Raw genomic sequence first — 23,130 nt, forward strand, 5'->3', positions numbered from 1 at the left:
CCAGTCAAACGCCGGCTGAATGGCAGCCCTCTTCCCTCCAACTCCCAGCAAAATCCCCTCCGACTTCAAGCCACTGGAGTGACCCCCTCTTGCATATTATTTTACTCTGACTCCAGCCTTTCACTGAATTACAGGGTCTGACCAGGAGATGATGCTTCTCTTTAGATCTTAATGTCCACAAATAAATATTTCAGTACAAATATAGATGTTTAAAAAGGAATTGTAAGGGACCAGCCAAGGGCCCATCAAGGAAAGTGGGGAAATATCGAATGGCTACTACTGTGAAGTGCTCTTTTCAGCTATTGGTCCGCTTTTCCTGGCTCAGCTCTCTTTAAGCCTTCCTGATGGACTTGTTGCTGCTCTGCTGATGGGCCTCATCCATCATTTTTGCTTTTGTACATTTAAGTTTTTCTTATGTGCTCTTTCTTAGCTTTTCTTGTTTGCCTCATTTCTACTAAATGCTATCCACCTTTACTTGTGGCATTGTCTCCCATTTTTGTTGCGGTATTTGGTTTGAATCATCAAACCAAATAACATACTAGACCAATCAGTGACAAAAGTTGTGGAAAAGTTTAAAACAGATTTCTGCTGTAAAATAAGAAAACTATGAACATGTCAAGGAGTACTGTTCAGTCAGTTGACTGAAAACGAAAGATCATGGCAACATTGCAAACCTACAAGGACAACAACTTCCTCTTAAACTGACAGGTCAGGAAAGGAGAGCATAAGTGAAAGAATCAAAAATCAAAAACGATAACTGAGGGAGCAACAGAGATCCAAAGCAAAGGTGGAAAATTCTGCTTAAAATGTAACTATCAGTTGTGTATTTCTGGCATCTTGCCTGGTTGTGCAGCACAGAAAGAATGTCACACAAGGACAAATGGCCACATTCAAACAGGACAACACTAAGGTACAGTCAGAGCAGGAACAGAAAGCCCTGTATTGGTCTGATGTATAGGATCAAACTAAGCATTTAAATCCAACTGCAAATCAGCAGCACGACTTTCAAGCTACAGCATACAGCAGCTTTCCATCAGATCTGCGCATGAGCTCTAGATATGTGAAAGATAGATGGCAAGGATGTATCAACTCAGAGGGGGGTAAAGAAAAATGGAAGGAATACCTTTTAGGTTTGCATTTGTAAAACTTCCAGAAAGCTTTGCATCATTTCATATCAAAATCGCAATAAAAACAAAGACTTTAGTCATGCTATCGAGACAAAAACCTAAAAATGTTTTAAAGAGGTATGGATACTTCTTTATAACATTCTATTTCAAGACAGTTTAATGATAATTTGTATTTTATTTTCATTTTGGGCAAATTTGTTTGATTGTCAATATACCATTATAAACAGTAAAACCTGAAACAAAGGTAGGTTGTTGGAATAAGTAAAACAAGCTCGCATGCCATCAAAATAGTGTCACTTCTCTGTTCTAAGCAAATGGTGGGTTTGAAATAGACGGTGCAGTTTCTGGTTTTCTGAGAACTTCACAATGTTAATGTTATTATCGTTTAAAGACTAAATATACACAATTAGTAATTTCCCTTATAATTTCAGTGTCGAAAACATGATCATTCTTTATCAAATGAATCCGTGTTTGTTTAACTGACCCAAAGTGCCTGGCTGGGTTTTCCCTTTCATTTTTAAAATAAAGCAATAGGCAATGAGAACTCTAGTTAGACAGATCATTTTTTTGTACATTAAATTATCCCAACAGCTCAGTCTGTTTAATATCATTGTTGCTTGCATCCTTCTCGTTTCTCTTTGGCTTTATTTCGTCCAGATTTATCCGTCTGTCTCTTTGTCGGTGGTATAAATGTGGGTTCCTCAAGGATGTCCTGTGAGCCAGATGGTGCTACAGGGAGTGGTCCAATGGTTTGACCTGAAAGGAAGGAAAACAATGTGAGGATAAAGCTATTGTTCTGACAGTATATAACAGGAGTCACGTATCCTGTTTTTAATACCAGTTGGTCCTGCTCGAAAGCTCTCTGGGACATGGCTGTGGGTTGGGAAAGTAGGGTCCAGCTCCTCTGCAATGTTTCTCATCTGCTGGGATTTTCTGTCAAAAACATTTTACAGTTGGAAAATGTATATTTCACAGGAGATACAGTAAAATATATAGATATCTTAAATTTCTTACGGTATAGCATGAATAGGGCTGGGTGGTTGGTTCTCTGGGGAACATTCTTCAGTAGGTGATGGAAGACCCTCTGAGTCAAGTCTCTCTCTTTGGACCTGAAAATGAGGACAAAGTTCCTTTATTTCCTTATGATCGTTAAAATGATCTTGCAGTTTTGTTTCCCAGGGTGAAGAGCACATTTACCGGTCTCTCCCTGGCAGCTCGTCTTTCATAGTGACTAATCATGGCTCTGTGCTCGTGCCAAGACCCCGGCCCTTCCAGTTCACGAGATCTTCGCTCTGCCTTCATTTCCTCCTTCTGCATAAAGTGTGCAATTTCCTAAAAAAATAAATAAATACAAAAAAATAAAATAAATTATCATTCATAAAGGTAATGCCACTAAATAATTTATTGTTATCGACAATTTATAGACTTTCACAATTATACCTCATCTTGTGCAACTTGAGCTACTCTGAAGTCCCCCTCTGGGTAGGAATTGCGTAAAGATGTCTGTAAGATTTGTAAAAAAAAAGAAAAAGTAAGAAATCATTTGTCTTTCCACTTTCCTCCTGAAACAAAATCTGTGTCTATGGCACTTTTTAAATATTCCCAACCCTTAATCTGTCTTCACATTTTTTCAAGTCATCCACTCAAACTCAAACTTGATGTGTTTCATAGGAATTTTAGGCAAAACTCAATAGTGCAGAATTGAGGTGAAAAGATTTCAATACGTAGTTTGAAAGAGCTTCACAACCTTATTTCTGACGCGTGTGATTTGTTCACCATCGTCCTTAAACAACCGTAAGACAACTTCACAGAAAATCTCGATTTGTATTGAGATTCAATCAAACAAAAGTGCTCCGTTCACTGACTGAATGATTTCCCAGCGCATTTGTTAGAACATAGGTTTATTTGAGGGTATCTTTGTAAAGGGGCTTAGTAAACATACTGTGTTAAGAATTCAATTTGTAAATGTAATTTTTTAAAATGCTAAAACATACAAAAAGAATGCTTCATTTTTAAAAACCATGGATATTTTTGCTTTCGCATTAATTATGCTTGTCTATCCCATAATACCCCACTAAAACATGATGTTTGTGATTATAAAATTATAGAACGTCAACATTTTTCAAATGAGTTGAACACATTCGCAAAGCATTTGTACTAAATTCAGAAGTTCTTGAATCACTTGCCCTCCTTAACTCCTTTTCTTCCTCCTCCTGAAGTTTACGAGCCAGTTCTTCATCTTGTAGGACCTGATGCAGCTCTCCAAGGTCCAGTCCTGCCTCTCTTGGTCCTGGTTGGAGTGAGGCCCCTAAGTATAAAGACTGACTATGTCATTTCAAAGGAGTTCAGTGCAACTTTGAAAAAAAAAAAAAGAAATAAAAATAACACAAAGAAACAGATGATTTCTTTTTTTTTTATAAAAGTGGTTTAAGTTTAATAATAAATTTGCAACCAAAGCAGCAAAGATCCACAAGCCCAAAAATTGTTTGGAATCACACCAAGAAATGAGAAGGTCATTTTGCAAATCAAGACTATTGCTAAAATGCCACAACCCAAGAGACAGTAAAGAAGTAAGACTTTCTAGAGTGAAAACGGAAATGTCCCACTGCAGATAAAGGCCAAAGTCAGAGCTGAAGCCAACTCCCACAGCAATGATTGAAGGAAGATTAAGAGACCGGATAGAAAGAATACAGCATCAAACGGGTTCCCCTCTGCAGGTTACAGAGGGTTGCAGGTTCAGGTGTTACCTGCTGCTATGTGCTTTGACCTATGTCTGGTCGAACCCCTGCTGGTGCTGAAGCTTTGGCTACGGTGTAGGGCTCTTCTTCTCGGACGCTCTGCTCTTCTCTCCACCTCCTGCTCCTCCTCTGAGCTTAATGTTTGCTCTGGGATCTTATGCCAGTGCCTGCGCTCACTTGTTGTCCTCCTTATCCGGGGTTGATTTGCATTTCTTTCTCTGTCATTGTCAGTGTTTGCATATTTGTGGTCTTTCTTCCTTGTATTGCTATCTCTTTCTCTATGAATCTCAGAAACCGCTCTGTTATAATGGTGCATGTCTTGGTCTTCTCTGTAAACTCTCCCAATGTTTTCTCCATTTGACAATCTCCTTCTCTGCCGGATATCTCCATGGAAACTATGCCTGGTGGTGGCAGCTCTGTAGAAGGCTCTCTGATGTGGTTGGGAGCCACCATAGGAGACCTCACTCCCATGAAGCACCTGGCTGTCTCTGCTTTGAGGCCTTATCTGTAGTGGCGCCCCGCTGTCACTAACCTTCACAGGCACACCCCTCTCCTGCAGGATTTGACCGAGCATCTCCCAAACCTTCCGGCTTTCATTGTTCTGCCTGATAGATCTCCTTTGGTCATCCTGGAAGTGGACGCGCTTATCAGGGTTCTCCTTGTAGCTCCAGGTTCTGGCCAAGTCCCTGTTTCTGTGACCTCTTTGGTCATGTATGCGCACCGATTCACTGCGCCGGCATCGCCTTTCAGAAACCTTAGCTGACCTCCTGTCCAATTCCTCATGTTCGTCTTCATATGCATTTCTGTTCTTCCTTTCAGTATCCACGTTTCTAGGCACTCTCCACTCATTGTCATAGCAGTCTTCTGCACAGTTCCCTGTCTCTTCCTCCCAGCTTTTGAGGTTCTGTGTGAAGCTGCTGCGAGTGCTGAGACTTCTGTAATTCCTCTCTTGTGGGGGTCTAGAAGAGGCCTGCTTTTGAGGGGGGGCAGTGTTTCTGTGATACAAGCGCCTGGCCCAAAGAGAAAGCTGTTCAGTAAAAACTGCATCCAAGTCGTCTGAATCTTCATTAATAGTCTCTCTCAGTTCCGCCCCCCTGGTGTCTACCTGTCCTTGATTTGACCATGAATTTGTGTTGCTCTGAGATACTGCTCCCCTGGGAGAACTAGTCTGAGGCCCAGTTAACACAGAACCACGGTGAGAGGTAGAATGTTGCCACCTGGTGGTGACAGATAAGTACTGCTCCTCTCCTCGCAGAGGGCGACCGAACGTGTGCTGGTGAGAGGAGGGCAGCGCAGGGTCACTGGTGCTGCCTTCAGCATTGATAAACATGCAAACAAAAGCAATGAAGACGGGTGAGTCTGTTAGCGGATGGTGCAAGACAAGTAAAGTTAATACATTCTCTAAATAGCTTCAAGCAACATGAGTTATAACTAGTTTTAATTGCTTAAAAGGAATGTTTTTGGAAACCTTAAGGCTTTCCAAAGTGTTTGCATATATTAATATGCGCTAAAAAGTGCTGGCATGCTTAAAAAACAACTTTCTATAAAGAAAATGGATTTAGAGCGAGCCACTAAACTACAAATCTCTTTTGAAAAAAAGGGCATGCATTGTTAATGTTCGTGTGGAAAAAGGGATATTTTTATGCCATCACACTCCGATTCAGATATTCCACAAAGAAACTGAAACAAACATTTGTACTCTGATAAAAAAACAAACAAAATAAAAATAAATAATCACTGGATTTCTATTCATTTTTGCAGCTGAACATTAAACCAAGCAATATTGACTTAACTGTCTAAACCTAATTTACACCTAACCCCCCCAAAAAGCATTCCATATTTAAATATCGGTTTTTACATATCAGAGAGCTTGTAAGGAGGTAACAAAAACACAAATAAAACAATGAAATCACTATTAAATAATGGCAAGAATTAAAAAAAATGAACCTTCATGAAAATCCTCTTGGCTTTGGCTCCTTCTCCTGATCTCCTGCTCCTCCTCTTCCTGTAGCCGTTTAGCTATTTCCTGTAAAACCACAGAATAAAGTTTGCAAATTTACACATGGACACATAATATTTTTGGAGACAATATGTGTCAATAAAAAACAAAAATAATGTTTTTGGCCAAAAAGACATGCGTTGCATTTGGAGGAAAAAGAAGTAAGCTAGAAGCATTGTGTTGTGGAAAAGTTTTACTGCAGGAGCAGCTAAAGCATCGAGGAGCGTAGGTAATACAATGAGGTTTAAACCTTACATAGATTTGGTAAACCAACATCCTAAGATGTGGAAGTAGAAGCTTGTGTCCAAATGGACAGAACTGCTGTGCCTCATTATAAAGGGATTTGGTAAATATACATCCTTTTTGTAATCCTTACAGGAATAAATATATAGTTAGGTTCTCAATCCTGAAAAACTGGCCCTAAAAAGCTCCTAAAAAACATGTTGCAGGATCAGAAGTATAAAAAGCATGTCAGCCACAGAGCTAAATTTGTTGAAAAGTAAACAAAAGTAAAGTTTTTTGGGGAAAAATTTATTTTGATTTTGATCTAAAACTTGATTTTCTTATAAGACACATAACTTCTTTAGTGTAAAGGATTTTCATGTTAAATAAAGGTTAAACAAATAAATAGATTTTGGGAGGTATTTTCACAGAAATTCTATTTATAAAACTGACTGCCTTTTTCATACTACACACGAAAATTGCTAATATTTAAAACATTTATATGTATGTTCTATAAAACCATACTTCTCTGCTGCAATATTAAGGGCGTTTTTCTCCTCTATGTGTTTTTCTATAAATTACAAACAAACAAATGATGCTACAAAAGATTCACCTCACATTAAGATCAGCCAACAGGTGGCGCTATAGTATAGACTGTCACAAGAAACCAACTTGATGTGCTTTATCTACTTGTTTAAACAAGAACAAAAAACACATTATATATAATTAGTGTTGGGTTATTGTTTTACTCAACTCAGAGAAGAAGCAATTTTTTTTTCTTCTTTATTTTATATCTTCTCTGGAGACTGTTTTTGAAGTGCTGTGCTCTGATCTGGATGACGATCTAACCTTTCAACTCTCTTACTGCACAAGGGAGGAACTCACTTTTCACATATAAATAGGCTGGATAGTTACAATAGAATAAAAGTTTAAAAAGTCCACTGTAGGGTCTCCCTATGGAAGACTGCATCAGATGTAGGTACAGCTTTTCAAAAAGGGAATGACTGATTATCTCCTAAATATCAGTAAATTGTATTTGTGCATTACATGAAAAAACAAACAGCAAGCCCAGCTCCTTTTTGTCTGCAGTCAGGGCAACTTTACAACATCAGCACATCATTAGCAGTTTACCATGACAGGCCAGGTATGCAGAGCCACAGGGATCTGGCATTTAAAACTGCACACCCCAACACCTTCTGTTTCTTAATTAAAGACAACCTAATGGGAGGTAAACATTTGTCATCTATTTCAGCCAGTTATTAAATAAGGTATTAACAGAGCACCAGTGCTGATGATTTGCTCATTTGTTCATTTCAAAATGAACACAAACCAGACCATAAGGAAGGAAAAAGACCAACACCAACAAATCTCCAATTGCACACCACTGAAACTACATATTCAAATATGTATTTTTGTGAATAAAATGTATTTTGATCTGCTAAGGTCTAGAACAAGACTTTTGTGTATCTTTCCTTATGCTTTTTTCACAACTATTTGTTGTAATTTTGATCTTTCCTCCTGACATATCTACTGCAGCTGAGATAAGCGCTTTGTTGCACCCACTCCAAAACACTGACTTTGTCCTTCCCCAGCCACTTAGGAAATCATTTCCCTGTATCACAGGAGTCAATGTCCATTTGGAAAATCTATTTGTGTCAAGGTGTTGCCTTGAAATAAATCCACAGGCGTGCCAAGGGTTGTGAAAAACTTATCTGATGCTTCATACCTATTGCATCGTCATCTAAATGTTCTAATCTTATTTGAAGTCACGAAAATAAGAGTTTTTGTAAACTTCTAATTTTGAAGGTAACATGATTAAAAAACTGATAAATATTTGCTCACTCTCGTAATTCTCAAATTAGAAAAAATTATATTTTTGTAACCGTATTTAAAATGCTTCTATTAAGGCTAAATATTGTTAGCGAATTACGGTAAACTTCCAATAAAACTGAAAGTCATTGAGATGCACCTGCCTATTCTGTTATTTGAACTTATTGAAATCTTAAAACAAGACTGAAAGAAAAATTATTTTAATGAAAAATACTAAAGTAGGACACTGTCATTAATATGTTTATGAAAATCTCAGTTTTACTGAAGGCTTTTTTTTTGGTCTATTTTAACATCAAACTAAGTGCATAAACACTAATCTAAAAAAAAAAAAAAAAAAAGAATGGAGCTCACAATTTTGAAACAACACAGTTTTATATGCACCCCATAGAAAAAGAAAGAGAAGCATAAAGAAAACATAATGGTACAGTGGCCTTGAGGCACAGATTGCTGGGCCAGATGGTGAGGTTAACTGCGAAGTTCACTCCTTTCTTAGCATCTTTGCTTCTTACAATGTAGCTATTATTTTCCAATGATCTATAGTGGGCAATATTTCTTTTTATAGAAGCTCTTTTAAATAATTAATGCGAACATAAAGGCAAGTTTTAGGATTGGCCATCAGACAGAAGATGAAAACATCTGAGATGAGATTGATGGTTGCCATCTGCCTGCACCACCATATTCAGGCTGCAAGATCAGACATTCTGTCTCCTGTGGGACTTTTCCCTTTTTTTAATAACACACAAACTGTTAAGTTGCTAAAACTGACAAAGCATGAATTATTCTCTCACCATTAATTATTTATTAACGCAAAGGTTGTCCAGATTAGAAACATTGTGTCAAAAAAAAAACAGTGTACCTAATTGTTAAGTTAATTGCCCACCAATGTACATTTAACTTTAAAACCTTGCAACACCAACTGAGAATACTCTGAATTAGCCACCAGAGAAACTGCTTCAGCCATCATTTAATGAACACCTGACAGGTTTGACAGCCAAGACCTTTATGTGGTTTCTAAAAAACTTACAGCAAAGGTAATCGCTATTTTTTTTTTTTTTACTTTTAGTCCAACTTTTAAATGTGTCTGGAAACATGAGAAAGTTTATTAAATGCATTGTTTTGCAGCTCCAATTTGTTTTGTGTTTGTTTTCTAATATTAATAGCATAACCACTCAAACATCAGTTTCTGACTAAAGGATAAAGTACTTTTAAATAGTTTTGCGATGCTTAAAGTCATGCTTAATAAAGTACATCTTAAAAATTGAAAAAAAAGTTAAACTTTGCGAACAACTTTTTTTTTTTTTTTTTACATTTTGTCAGTAAAGTGAAGTTTGGCATTTAATTATAAAAAATTACTCAGAGGAATTAAACTCTCCTCCATGACATGATGGTCAGAAACGAAAGTTGCAGTTCATGAAAATTTGACCTGAGGTCAGCTACAATTGCAGCCCTTCCAGCTTCAGCATTAGTCTCAAACAGCATCTCTAAGCAGACTAAACACACAAGTTTATCATGAAAGTCACAGTTTTATCCAATTTCTCTTTGTCACTGGTAGGAAAAACCCAGCTGTGTCTGTACTTGAGGAGCCATCTACTGGTCAAAAGTATTATTACCTCTTTGCTGTCACAGAGACATTTTTATATTTTTAAAAATGAATCTAAGAGTCACTTTAAGTAAGGTTTAGGGGAGTACATGGCCTGGGGATCACCAGTTTCCCCTCTTTGCTCTAAAATATCTCCTCTCTGCATAAGATAAAAGTTTGTTCAACAATACTTAGCAACAGTTACTTTAACTAAATAAAAGTATAATATTTGTAAGATTAAAGCATGGGGGATTTAAGCATGCTTTGGCAAAGAACTGTTAGTGAGAACACAAAACTCACCTCATCATCTTGCTCCCTCCTCTTTGCCTCCTCAGCACAGCGTCGGAGGTCTTCTTGAATTGCCCGAGCATATTCAAAGTCCCGCTCCTCTCTGTTTAACAGGAAAGGAAATGGCTTCTTACACTGCTGACTTACCAAACGAATACACTGGACTAATAGAAAGCATGCCGCATGTGGGAACATCACTATAACATCTTTTTGGAGCATTACGGAAAACTGTTGAAACGTACATTTCAAAAGCTGTGGAAACTTACATTTGTCTGGAAACCTGTTTGAGGGCGCTCTGCTGAGCCCGCCGCTGCTGCTCCTCCTCATGCTGCAGCCTCCTGGCTATACGGATGTCGTTTTGCACCAGCTGATTCTTCTGGATATTGGTGGTATAGTATTGCTCAACTAAAGGCAATGCAAAGAAAAAGAATATATTATAGTAGTTTTGCCTGTCACCTTCAAATTCATCGTGAAATGTATTAAAACCAGACAGAAAGATCCTTTTAGTGCAAAGACTCAAAAAGTAAAGCAAAAGGGAGTCAAACCAAATCCAGATGATGTGCTACAACTGAATGTTAATCTAATGAAAACAGTTCAGTAATAAATTCTACTTCTTTAAAGCCTTTGTATTTTCAACTCTCGTTGGTATTGTAAAAGAGGGGGCCATTTTTCAGGCACTTAATAAGAAGCTGTCAAATGGGCAAGACTCATTTTATACTTACTCTCCTGCTCTTGCAGGCTGTGTGCCAGAACGCCATCCTCCAGCACAGCAAAGGTCTGGCAAACTGAAAGAAAAGACATCAGCAAAAGTTCAGGTCTCTACGAAGAAGAATTTAATGCTCAACAACAATTGAAAGAGGGAAAAGATGAGAGATATTCTAAGAGGTATAAGTAAAACTGAACTGAGAAAAATTGGCAATGGCCTCCATTGATCCGATCCTTCATCTTCTTTAATAAGGGTTAGGTTATAGTCCTAAACAAAAATATTCCTTAGGTAGATAAAATGTTTCAACTTTAATCTGTATCTCTCGCCCATTATGAAGGAAGGAATTCAGCAATTCTAAAAAGTGTGCGATCCTATTAAGAACCTAAATATATTTTAAGTCAAATCATTGTCAGAAAATTATGAAAATGAGTTTAAAGAAAATTGTTTGGAACACATTCTGCTGAGCCAGCATGGAGCTTGTCTTATAACATCTGTTAATCGGCCTACAGCCTCCTCTGTTGATTTAGTATGTGTAGAGATAATAGAATTTTGTACCAATAATAAAAGATGCTGCTCACAGACTACAGATTAATTATTAATATAATCTACAAATAAACTGAATAAAGAGCTCTGTGGGACATCTGCTGATAAATGGATTATATTTGCAGCTTCATATAACAGCATATAATAAATTACCTAATGCTATGGTAGTTGTGTAAATAGGCCTAAAACTGACAAGATTAATAATTAGAGTAAGTAATAATTTTGGACATTCAGAACCAATGTCCATGTTTCATCTTAACATGATCACTGGAGAAGAGGGTGCAGTTTTATAAAACAGCTGTGTGTGCTCTCTTCTCTGCTCTGCAAACCCCTATCAGCCAACTGGCTCTGCAGGACCCCTGCCATAGAGGTGTCCCTTGATGGGACAGAGGACATGGACAGAGGTTTCAGGTCTGGTACAGTTAGGGACAGAATCTAGTTAAACAATACATCTTTTAAAGACAAAGCTAACAGGATGGACTGCATGCTATGCTGCAGTAATAGGTTTTGAGCTGTTGCTGAAGCTTTGACAAGCTTTATTTTACTGAGGGTTTAAACACTAATACAACATTAGTGTTCATGTGTTCCTCAGATGCTCATTACATTTCGATTATCCAAGTATGACCAAGAGTCATTTAATGGAATCCTGATGTCTATTTGCTGCTAGCGATTTCAAAGGGTAAAGAATCCTTTGACTAAAGTTTACTGCTTCCTGATTAAGCAAATTATTTAATAAAATGTATCTGGCCATATAATGTTTTATTCACCTCATGGATTTACATTGTGAATTGGTTTAAAACCATTCAAATCACTCTAAATTAGTGAAAAGCTTATTTGATCATATCCCAAATTCTTCCAGATAAACTTTGGTTTTCAAACACAAAATCATCTTAAACTGTAATATGTTTTTCAAACATGCTTCCCGTCCTCTTTGTACATAGTAGTTTAGTTTAGTTTAGTTGAGTTTCACTAGTTTTAGTTTAGGTTTTTAGTTTTTAACTGAAATATGTTTGACTTGGAGCTGTTAATAAACTATTGTATTTTGAACAGAAGTTTTGGTGAAATTATTCCATCTATGTGCAGAATAATCTGTTTGACCATGATTTGTGCTTGATTCAGACTTTAATTTGTTGTTCTAACAAACGGCTCATGTGTTCATAAACATTATATGACAGTCCGGATAATATCTGATTAAATATGATATATCGATTATTGAAATAATCATCAACTAATTTAGTAACTGAATAATCATTAACTGGAGTGCAGAGACTCTAAAATGTGCCCTTAGCTGACAGATCAACCAATCCCTGAGCAGCAATTATAACAAATGTGTAAAAAACAAAATATGTAAACATTTTGCATTTAAAATAAACATCTTTTTCATCTGTCAATATGTTATATCCACAACCCCTCAAGTGGAAAACTTTTAAAACTTTTAAACTTAAAACTTTTAGTTTCAACTGGTTTAAGTTCTCAAAAAGTCTTTTAGAATTTTGGAATAATTTTTTAACAGCAATTAAAATCATTATTTTATTTTACTAAATTATGATTTGCTAGATTTTTATTCATCATTACTGTTAAGTTTTGTGTTTTTTTTTAGCACAGCCGTATGTTGTATTTTCTAAATGTACTTTATCATTTGAAATATTGTTCAACAGGAGCAAGGAAAAATCAATATTAAGAGTCTGGCGTTGCTTCAAGATAGCCTAAGAAGAGCTCCTTTTTTGCATGTGTCAAAGATTAGAAACCATCCTAGAGTCATTTACTTTATAAAAGTGTTTGTGGACTGCAGTTTCTCAATTTAAAACAATAATGTTTTTGCTGGGAAACTCCTGAAAAGTAAATGATGGCAGAAACAATAGATTGGATAAACAAATGCTAAATAAAATAACTACAACAGTCTACCTCTAAGAGAAATGTCTAATGAGGTCAATATAGAATCCTTCTAACCGTATAGGTTCTGCCTATGGCATAAAGGATAACACCTCTATAATTAGAATATTTCCTTTTTTATCCCCTTTGTTTGTTTAAAGATGTGGCTGAGACTAAATACAGAATTTTAGCCAGTCTGAGTGTTTACACATCTGTCAAACAAAGTAAAGAGTAAGTCCAGAGAAAATAAACAAACAGCCCCATTGCTGTGTTTTCTTCCTCTCCATTTCCAAAAAACCTATAACTCACTTTGATCTAATAAAAGTGCCAAACTAGCTACCGGGTTTCAAGAAAGCAACCTCCAGGAGGTTTCCATCTACAATAGAGGCTTTGAAATACAAAGTGAGTATACAAATGACAAGATTCAATGAAAGGGTGATATACTGAGCTTATTATGTGCAGACAGAAGGACCCATCTGTGCAGTTCACTCAGGAGTGAAACATCAAAGATTGGGATTTATTTTCAACGTTTGGTTTTTGCAACAACGCTGGCTATGTTTTACACTTCTACATTCACCGACAACTACAGCGGCCCAATACCACAGCCATAAAATGCAGACGAAAAAAGGGAGTCACATAAAACTAAATTAAAGAGAATGCACACAAAATTTAGAGGGAAAAGAAAACAACAACACAAAAATGGTCCAAGAGGGATTTTTTTTTAAGAATATCACATGTTCTTCCTGCTGTTATTGTTGCTTTCTGTTGTTTAAGGCCAAGCTTTTTTTGAGCATTTTGTCTTTGGGTTGTAGCGGCCTAATGGTTAGGGCATAGAGCTTGGAATCCTGAGGTTTTGAGTTCGAGCCCCACTTCCAAAGACTGCCACTCTGGGTATCTGAGCAAGAGTCTTAACGCCACACTGCTCCCCGGGTGCCCCACGATAACGGCCCACTGCTTCCCAAAGGGATGGGTTGAATGCAGAGGCAAATTTCTCCAATGTGAGATCAATAAAGTTAAATTAGTAACCCCCTCAGTCAAAAGTATTGATGACTGCCCAGAAGTGGAGCGTGCCGTAACTAATTATAAAATAGAAAGTATTTTATTTAATCTTTTAACTTAAGCATTTAATTCTTTGGCATGTTATTCTTTCCAACTCAATTAAAAAAAGAACATAAATATGTTGCCCAGAAGTTAATAAAGAATCAAAATAAATACAAAATAAAATCATATTATAAATCTGCCTTTATAAAACCGGAGCTCCTCTGAGTAACTCTCCTTTAATCACATTTAAACTTGAGAAATTGGAAACAAATTCAGAACAAAAATTATAGTCAGACTTGTTTTTATCATTTAATACATCTGAGCTTTCTTTGATCAGGTGCTGAAAACGCAGCTGATCTCAGGCTGTTCTCTACTTCCAGCCTGTTCATCTGCTTGGTTGGGATGTGTGTCAAAGCTGAAGGTGAACTCAAACATATAAGAAAAACTTGCTTTTTGGTTGAAAAAGCTTGTTTTTTTTATTTTTTAGTTGGGTCCACAAAGTAGAACAGTTGCCAGCCCTATTTTATTATATTACCTGAGGGATAAAATATTTTCACGTACCCCTTGCAATGCACTCATGGACCACTAGGGGTACGAGTACCTCCTGTTGGGAATAACTGGTTTAAGGAACCATAAAAATTTTAGTTATTTCCAGATTCACACTGAAATCAGTTTCTACATCTTCTGAATAATTGGTTTTACATTTCATAGTCATCTCCTTTTAGAACTTTGATTAAAACCAACAGCAGATATTTGTTTAGAGATCAAGGTGAAGTATATAAAAAAAGAATATTAAAAATCTATGTAAATAGATTTTTAATATTAATAGATCTAAATATCGTCTTATTCTGAATGAAAAATACTTTGCAGATCATAGTACCATAGAGGCTGTAGAAGAATAGATCAGAAAGGGAGGGGCGATGAGCATATGGTTTAATCATAGATGTCTTTTTCATCCAACATTGCAGCTACTTTTCTAATCTTGTGTGTGCCTATTGTTGCTAAGAATGCACGTACACTTGCAAAAAAGCAAAAATAAAAAGCTTGAGCTGTGGGGGATCAGCCTAGGGATCTGTTTACATCAAAAATGAACTCCCACATGCCGTGGAAGAGTTCCACTATACCAACAGAGACATTCCTTACCATTTACACCTGTTGTGGGGATTAGGAGGATATCCACTAAATGGATCTCAAGTCTGTCCATCGGCGTTGGAGGGGGAGAATTAAAGTCTTAGCTTTATCTGACAGGGCAATGTGACACAGTTCTGTATAAATGCCAGGAAGACAGAACAGCAGCAGGTGGGCAGATGGAGAGATGGAGTAAAAAAAAAAAAAAGTTTCTGGCATGCTCCTCCATGAGGGTGTGGTTGTGTCTGGACTGCAGTTTAACTTGTTTTTCCAAACTCTTTTAAAGTATGGCCACTTTACTGCTTCTGTGCAACAATGGCTGCTGAACAGGTTTGGAGAGAAAGAAAGTGAGGCATGCAGGCCTGATGGTAAAAGAAGGAAAACATATGTCCAGGGCGACTACTGTAAGCTTCTTAACAACGGCTGCTAACAGGCCTGCATCTGTTTTCTAAGAGGGTATTAAGTCAAAAAGCTGTCAGAAAACAGAAACAAGGTGTAATGTTTATACTCCAGAGATAAGGGTTAGACCCTCTTTATAGTTAGATAATCGCTGTATAGGAAGATATGACCTACAGAATTGCAGATGAACAGCTCGCCCCTATTGGGGGAAATCGATGGCAAATCATTCAGGACAAAAATATTTAAATTATGACAGGAATGCAGCTTGAGGGAGCAGTGTAGCACAGCAGTAGGGATATTTCTCTTCCACTGCTACTTGCAGAGCTGCAGTGGTAAGCGCCTGGCAACAAAGAAAGCAGCAAAAGGAGAAAATGACAAGGGTTCTATTTTCAGCCAAAATGTCCTGCTGAACGCCCACACTCTCTCTCTCTCTCCACCGCTCAATGTTCCTCCTCGCTTTTTCCTAATTCTGAAAAATAGAAAATTCACCACAGACAGCTAGTCTGTGCCACAGCTCCAAGTATCTTGTTGAAAATTCTGCCTAAGCAGCTCAAAAAGTAGACCTCGTTGTCAAGAGAACAAAGAGGGGTGAGGGGGTAAGAGACTTTAGGGGTCAGCTGGTGAGAGTGAAATTAGGAATGAGTGGGCGGTGGGGGAATTCCTGTGGGAGCTGTGATCCCTCAGCCCATAAGAGCTATAACAGAGCCAGAGGAGGGCCGAAACAGGAATAGATAAGGGGGTGCAATGAAAACAAAGAGAGCTGACTTAGCCAAGACAGTGCTCTGCTGGAGAAAAAACACAATGTAGGTGAAAAAGGACAAGGCTCCTGGGACTGTCGAAACATAAGCAGCTGCTTCAAAATGTTAACCAAACAAGCCTGGTGCCAGCAGTGCAGTTTGAATGTGCTTGGTCTAAGTAGATAATAACAGAGGGAAAATGGGCCTTAACAGACATCTGATTTACATACTTCTATTGTTCCGCTGACAAGTTTATCGATGCTATTACCGGCTTTGTCCATGCATAAAAACTGCAGAGCTGCACAGAGTTCCTTTGTGTGTGGAAACTAGAGAGGAGTGCTGAATTATCTCCCCTGATAAAAGACATGTAGACCTATTCCTAACCCATTCATTAGTGTAGACATGCCAAAGACCGAGCCAGCCATCTTTATCCAGGCCGCAGTTCAGAAATTCCTAACCACTGAATGTTTTCCTAATCACAGACAAGCAAGGCCAGCATTTTTTAAATCTAGCTTTTAACCACAATGTATTTCTAAATACTTTTAATCAGTATTTAGTCAATGTCTGTGCAGTGCCTTGCAATAATATATATACTACTTCAAAAAAGACACAAACTTAATCAGAAAAAAGAGTTTAAATTGTTCTTTATGTGATATGTGGTGCATATTTATGACATGGAGGGAAAACAATGGACAATTACAAATATTTTTTGGGTGAAATAATCTGGAAGGTGTGGCACACATTTGTATTAAGCTCCTACTCACAAACAAAGCTATTCCATTGTAAATTTTAAATTTTTTTTCTGAATTTTTCTCCAAGTTTTTAAACTGATGAAGATTCTCAGTCATCCAGGTCATAGTAATTTCGTAAAAGTTAAAAAACAATCCACTGGACAGGGTTTCCAAGGTCTGAAGATGTTTCACTTCCCGTCCAGGAAGCTTTCTCAATTCAAATGTCTGGATTCGCAGTGAGTTTGAGGCTTTATATAGACAAGGCCTTTTACTGCTTGGAAACATGCAAATTGAAACTGACGAGTGGGTTGGTTCCATTGTTAGCCTGTAATATCTGAAACCTGTCTATTAGGTTTTTGGCATTTTTTATTTTTTTTTAATATACACACTAAAGTTTCTCCAGACTTCCTAAAAATCGTCTCCAGAGTTGTTTATCAAGCCATGCCACAAATTCTTAATTGCGGTGAGGAGGTTTCAGCTGCAACAGAGCTAGCTCAACTGCTTTACTTACCGCCATTTTATTAAGCTGTTTTGAACCAGGTTAGAAACTAATACATGCAGGATGTGGGCCCTGGAGGACTGACTTTCTGCAAACTAATCCATCCCATTGTAGCTATCAGTATGTGTAGGGTCACTTACCAAATGAAAGGTGATCCTTCACACCAGTCTTTATGCTCTAAATTTGACCTCTATCTGGTTTCCTTCAAGAATTGCCATAAGTTTAGATGATGGCGTCACAACCAAGTTTCACAGTGTAGATTACTACAGAGTTATATGCACTTAAAGTTGTTCATTATCACTACATAGGCTACTTTACATGTAGGCCAGAAACTTCTTATCTCATTAGGGCAACTTTTTCTCCATCTTCTACCTTTTTTTGTTGCAAAACAGACTTCTTGCTTTCATTCAACACGTCTCCTGTTTGTCGTTCTTTCATAAAGGCCATATTGTACTGCTCTCCTTCCAAAGCAAGTCTCAGTATCCACATCTAGATAGATGTGCAGTTATGTAGCTTGGTTCTGCTGGAGGCTTCTTCCTGTTAAAAGGGAGTTTTTCCTCTCCACTGTCGCTACAAGCATGCTTGGTGTGAGGGATTGCCTTCGAGTCAATGGGTCGATGCAATCAGATGGTTTTCCTTAGATAGAAAACTTTGTCTCTGTAAAGTGCCTTAAGATTACATTTTTGTGAATTGGTGCTATATAAATAAACTGAATTGAACTGAAGCTGTGGAATGCCATTTGTATTTTTAGATGATAGAATAAACAGTTATCCTCAAGAGGGTCTGCGTTTAAGCTAATGTTCGTAAGACAAAAGTCCTCTAAATTTCTTCACAACCTTATTCCTGATTGTATTGTTTGTGCATTGTTGTGCATTGTGCTGTCCTGAAACATTGCCATACCGTGTTTCATTTAGGATTATCAAAGAAAAGGGAGCTAAAAGATAGAGGAGAAAATAGATATTTGTACAATATTTCTTTGCCTCTGTATTTATAACTTAATTCAGAGGGACTCACATATAAGAACCCTTAGGTAATTTTTATCCAAAGCATCCAGTGCTGCAGAAAGTACAGCTATCTCCTAATGTTTATCTACCCTCAGCATACCAGTGATGTCAATGACAGACACAGTTGAATCAGTGAATGTCTATGTGGAAAATTCCCTCCTACTTGAACCCACACATATGAACTTCTTCCTGCATAGATGGAGCCAAAGACTCAATCCACAGCAAGTCTAAACTGTCCTTTGAAATTCGTCTAAACATGGAGATAAACAAGAATGCTTATGTCTGAAATGCATGCAAATCACTGTTACCGGTAGTTATTCGAACGGTATTGTTTCATGTTAGTGAAATACTTAGACAACACATACACTGTGTTTAGGTGATAATAAAAGGTCAAAGTTAGCATGTGGCTGTCGGCAGATGTACGTCTTCTTTTCGTGCTCCACTCATTTTAGTTGTTGCTCTGAAACTGCTGCAATTGTTCCTGTACAACTATTCCCGATTAATAACATAGTAGTAATAATAAACTAATTCAGCAATTAAACCATTTGGAGTATATAGATTTTAAAACATTTTATTTGCTGAAAGAACAACTCACTCAGAGCAGAACAGAGCAAACTGTGAAAAAAAACATACGTTTTTGATTTCCGACTGAAAACTTCTTGTCATCTAAAAAAACAAAGATAGGGTAAGTTAGTACTTATGTATATGAAAAGGGTTCTAAAGTATTTAAGCGACATTTTGCCCTTTGATGTTAGAAAATTGTCTTCTAAAATCCAGAAAGCAGTATCCAACCAACACTTTTTCACACCTTTTTGTTTGTGACCTTTCTCAGCTGCCACTGTATTGATGTTAAGTGAGCCAGAAAACGCTAAACGTTTGACATGTTGATGTTAGAACTTTTAACTTTAGCTGTGGCTGCACTCATGACTTCAAATGCTATAGTTTACACTAAAGAAATCATATGTTACATATCATTTGTTATTTCTACATTTTTTCATGCATTTTTGTTGTTCATAAAGCAAGCTGAAGTAGATAAATACATATATCTGCACAAAGGGCCAGTTGTTTGTCCAATAACTCGATTTTTAACCTGAACAAAACTGAATATTTGATTATAAGAGTAATTATAAAATTGCAATCTTATATTAAAAACAGCTTTTTATTTAGTATTTATTGGTTATTTTTAAGAAATCCCTACTGATATAATGAATTAATTTTGACTAATATCTGAGTTTAGTTTGATTTGTGCTTGATAAGCCTTTACAAGGTCTGAATATCATTTACAACTTGATACATTTATTTCAATTTTAGAGTTTAATCTTTAGTTTAACAAATAATCTAAGCTTATATTACATTATCTCGTGTTTTAAAAAAAGATACATTCTACAGTTATCATGTCACTTTGGGCTGAATGAAAGGACTATTAAAATACAGACACTGTAAAAAAAACAATGTAGGCTGCTCATTAAAGATAGATACTGGGCCTTTTTTTAAGGAATTACAAAAAATTTGGGTATTCCACACATGCCTCTCACCCATAGACAACTGGAGATAGGCACCAGTCTAGAGCTCTCACTGCAAAAACAAACTAGAAATAAATAAAATGTTCTTTAATTAAGTTTACATGCCCTTAATTTGAGTAGGTAAATAAGATGATTTGCCAATGGAATGAGATATTTTACTTTTAAAATAAGATAATTAGATAATATGCACTTGAAATATGATGATGCAATTAATTTTCTTATTTTAATTTTGAATTGTCTTGTTCAATTGACAGTGTCTCATTTCCCTCAACTCAAGAAAAAAGTTTCCTATTTTAAGAAAAAAAGACTTGAAGGCAATCATTCACACCAAAAATGACTTAAATTTAAATTTTTGCAGGGCTGTCAAAAAGTCTCTTTATTTGTTACCACCAAAATATCATATGGCAAAAAAAAAAATCTATGTTTTTAGGAACTAGAAAAGGTTTAATACAGCCTGCTGAAGAACAAAGTGAGAGTCAGAATGTGATGTAACTGACTTCTGGATCTGTCATAGCTGTTAGTACAAGACTGACTAGTCCAAGTATTTCAAACGCTCCAGATTTCCAGATTTTTACACACAACCAACTCCTGGTTTTTCTGAAAAAGGTAAGGAAATGGGATGATACCAAGAGAACTTCTGTTGTATGGATGGAAATGCCACATAATAGTTGAGCTCTAAGGAGATTGGGTATTCTGGTTAAATATGATAGAAGGCTGTAGTGGCTCAGGTAACATGAACAACAAGGTAAGCAGGAGGGAATCTCTAAATTCAAAATAGTGGAACTTTCAAACAGATATATGACAAGCAGCAGAAGTCTACATCATGTAACAATTAAGAAGAAAAAACTGGTACTAAAATAGCTTGGCAGAACAAAACTGGACTGACTTTGAACAAGATTATATATATATATATATATATATATGTTGTTAAAGCAATGGTGACATATTGATGGAAAGATCAGAAAGTGAAACTGATGCATCCTGCTTTTGAATTTCTTAACACCTTTTGGCCCCTTTGTAACAACTGAGCCTTGTTTCAAAACCATCTGAAGATTATCTGATGCTGCTGCTATTTTTCACATATCTACTACTGTAAAAAGTGTCCACAGCTGTGTATTGGCTATTTATTCTCCAGGTGCATAGTATCTATATTGTAAAAACGCTTTACAGTACAGTATTTTTTTCACCTCTTCACTAGTCTGTTATTTTTATACACTTTTCTAGGCTCCACAGTCGTGTGACCACTTTTGTTATAGTCTTTTGCTGCTGTAACAACACAATTTCCCCATTGTGGGACATATAAAGGGATTTTCTATTCTATTCAATCACCGCTGATGGTGTTCATCCTAATGGCTCTGATGGCACCAAATCATCTGAAACTGAAGTTAACGTCTCTTTCAGTTCGCTGTACTCCAATGAACTCCATAGATACCAACTCAGTAGAAATGAGCACCATGTGGGGAGAGCGGTAGGTTGGTATCATGAGAGCGCGGGCAATAATCTGCAGCTACTGTGGGATTTGGATCTTCTGAAATGTAACAAAACCTCTGTTTTATCTCCATGTCACTAATAGTGAACTTCTCTGAAGGAGGAAGAGGCTCTGGTTCTGCAGTTGCAAGGTGTAACTAATAAAGTGGCCATAGCTCTGTCTGTAATTTTGGTTTCATTGCAGCTTGACTTCTTTCCTACTTGTCATGCAGTTATGGATCTATGAAGGCTGAAGTGATGTGTTTCAGTGGGATTACCTTCTTGGACACGTGGAAGGTTGGATTGGTCAATCTCCAGCTCTGCCATCTCTGCCCCCTGTTCTCACTCCTTCATGGTGTTATAGAAGACCCTGACACATTACAGAGATTACACATTACACAAATATGCAGATCAGACTTAGAGCTATAGAGAAATTTGGTTTAAAACAAATATATCTAGATTACATGGTTACATGGCTGTTTAGAGGTTACTATTTGAAATAGTTGGATGATCTTGTCAGCAATGAGAAGCAAAACAGAAAGGATTATATAAAAGCAATTTAAATATAATCAGGTGACTGGCAATATTACAAGAGAAAACAGATATTTGTAAGATATAAACAACTATATCCGCGACGTAGCAAGTTTATAATAGAAAGAGGTCAATTATAAGCAACCTACCAGCTTCCAATTCGCTGCCCTCACAGGCTGCAGTGTCGTTTATATATTCATAAACACGCTGCTTATTCAATAAGTCCCAAACATAACTAAAACTGTCAACTTGTCCAGGCTCCGTCCAGTTTCAGTCCTTCTTCCGCTTTTCCTCTTCAGTGGATCTCAGGAAAATAAAGTGCGCTCTTGGCGCTGCGTCTGGCCGCCTCTAACGCACCAACTTTGGCTGTGAATCCTTCAGCATAGAGACGGAGCTTCACCCTGACACAGACAAAGAGCTGTTGGTTCGGTGACAGAAACCAGACGGAAGAAAAGTTGATCCAGCAGTGGGTCCGTGGGTTGTTCCTTCACAGCTCCTGTTGAGCTGCGTGGGCGGTCATTGAATGCTGCCTTCACGTACACACCTTCAGGCTCCGTCTTTTTACTTCCACAGCACCGGGTGATATTATTGTGAAGCTTTCACACCTGATTAATAAAATACCCTGGAATATTAGAAACCTGCAATTTAACCGTGGTGGCAAAATCAGGCTACTCTATTGAGACTATTGAAGAAAACACTGGAGGTAGGGTTTGTCTGGGCTGAATTATCTAAATAAATTGTTTTAATTTTTTTATATTTACTTTATGAGCCTTTAACAAAAACATTAGGCCCTACATACATCTTCCAGTCCTCGTCATTTTATAGATTATTGATTACGTCTAATAGTTTGTTCAATCTTTTTTTTCCCCGCATGTTTATATTACAGGCAGAGGCGTAGCAAGAACATTTTTATAAGGGGGGCCAAGCAATAACCAATGTACAGGAAAATTAATGAGCAAAACATCCATATTCTATAAATAAAGACAAACTATCCCTTAGAAAAAATTAGTTTATTAAAGTATACTAAAAGTGCACTAATTTCATACTTAAAACCAGGCAGTTCACTTAGAGTTTACTTATTTTATACTATTGTTTTCTTTATTGTTTTCTAAAGTATACTTTAAGTATACTTTAGTAAACTCAAAAATGTCCCAATTTAGTTTGAA

The 23,130-nt window shown here is 37.0% G+C and overlaps 1 protein-coding gene across 2 annotated transcripts; it reads right to left on the bottom strand.

The window, feature by feature from the left end:
* Window positions 1-1,641: 1,641 nt before the first annotated feature.
* On the bottom strand, window positions 1,642-22,453 carry LOC107083926 (coiled-coil domain-containing protein 50-like). 2 transcript variants are annotated; one of them, XM_015373499.1, is made up of 13 exons: window positions 22,114-22,453; window positions 21,712-21,803; window positions 10,506-10,568; window positions 10,050-10,188; window positions 9,796-9,886; window positions 5,813-5,891; window positions 3,875-5,176; window positions 3,314-3,435; window positions 2,568-2,630; window positions 2,325-2,459; window positions 2,142-2,236; window positions 1,966-2,060; window positions 1,642-1,883 (listed from the first exon to the last, which is right to left on the bottom strand). In XM_015373499.1, the coding sequence occupies exons 2-13, from the start codon at window positions 21,758-21,760 to the stop codon at window positions 1,735-1,737; spliced, it is 2,382 nt and encodes a 793-aa protein (XP_015228985.1). In that variant the 5' UTR covers window positions 21,761-21,803; window positions 22,114-22,453; the 3' UTR covers window positions 1,642-1,734. The 2 variants fall into 2 exon arrangements, with proteins under 2 accessions (XP_015228985.1, XP_015228986.1); XM_015373500.1 differs by lacking the exon at window positions 3,875-5,176 and having other exon boundaries at window positions 22,114-22,448.
* Window positions 22,454-23,130: the final 677 nt, after the last annotated feature.

Source organism: Cyprinodon variegatus, unplaced genomic scaffold (genome assembly GCF_000732505.1).
Source record: "Cyprinodon variegatus isolate N-32 unplaced genomic scaffold, C_variegatus-1.0 Scaffold87, whole genome shotgun sequence".
NCBI lineage: Eukaryota > Metazoa > Chordata > Actinopteri > Cyprinodontiformes > Cyprinodontidae > Cyprinodon > Cyprinodon variegatus.

Bases quoted from the DNA above. Each gene is read 5' to 3' on its own strand.
- LOC107083926 (XM_015373499.1), bottom strand. From the start codon at position 21,760: ATGGCAGAGCTGGAGATTGACCAATCCAACCTTCCACGTGTCCAAGAA. The intron at 2,237-2,324 runs GTAAATGTGCTC...CCTCATTTTCAG, and splicing joins GAGCTGCCAGGGAGAGACCG to GTCCAAAGAGAGAGACTTGA. The intron at 1,884-1,965 runs GTATTAAAAACA...CCTTCCTTTCAG, and splicing joins CTTTCGAGCAGGACCAACTG to GTCAAACCATTGGACCACTC.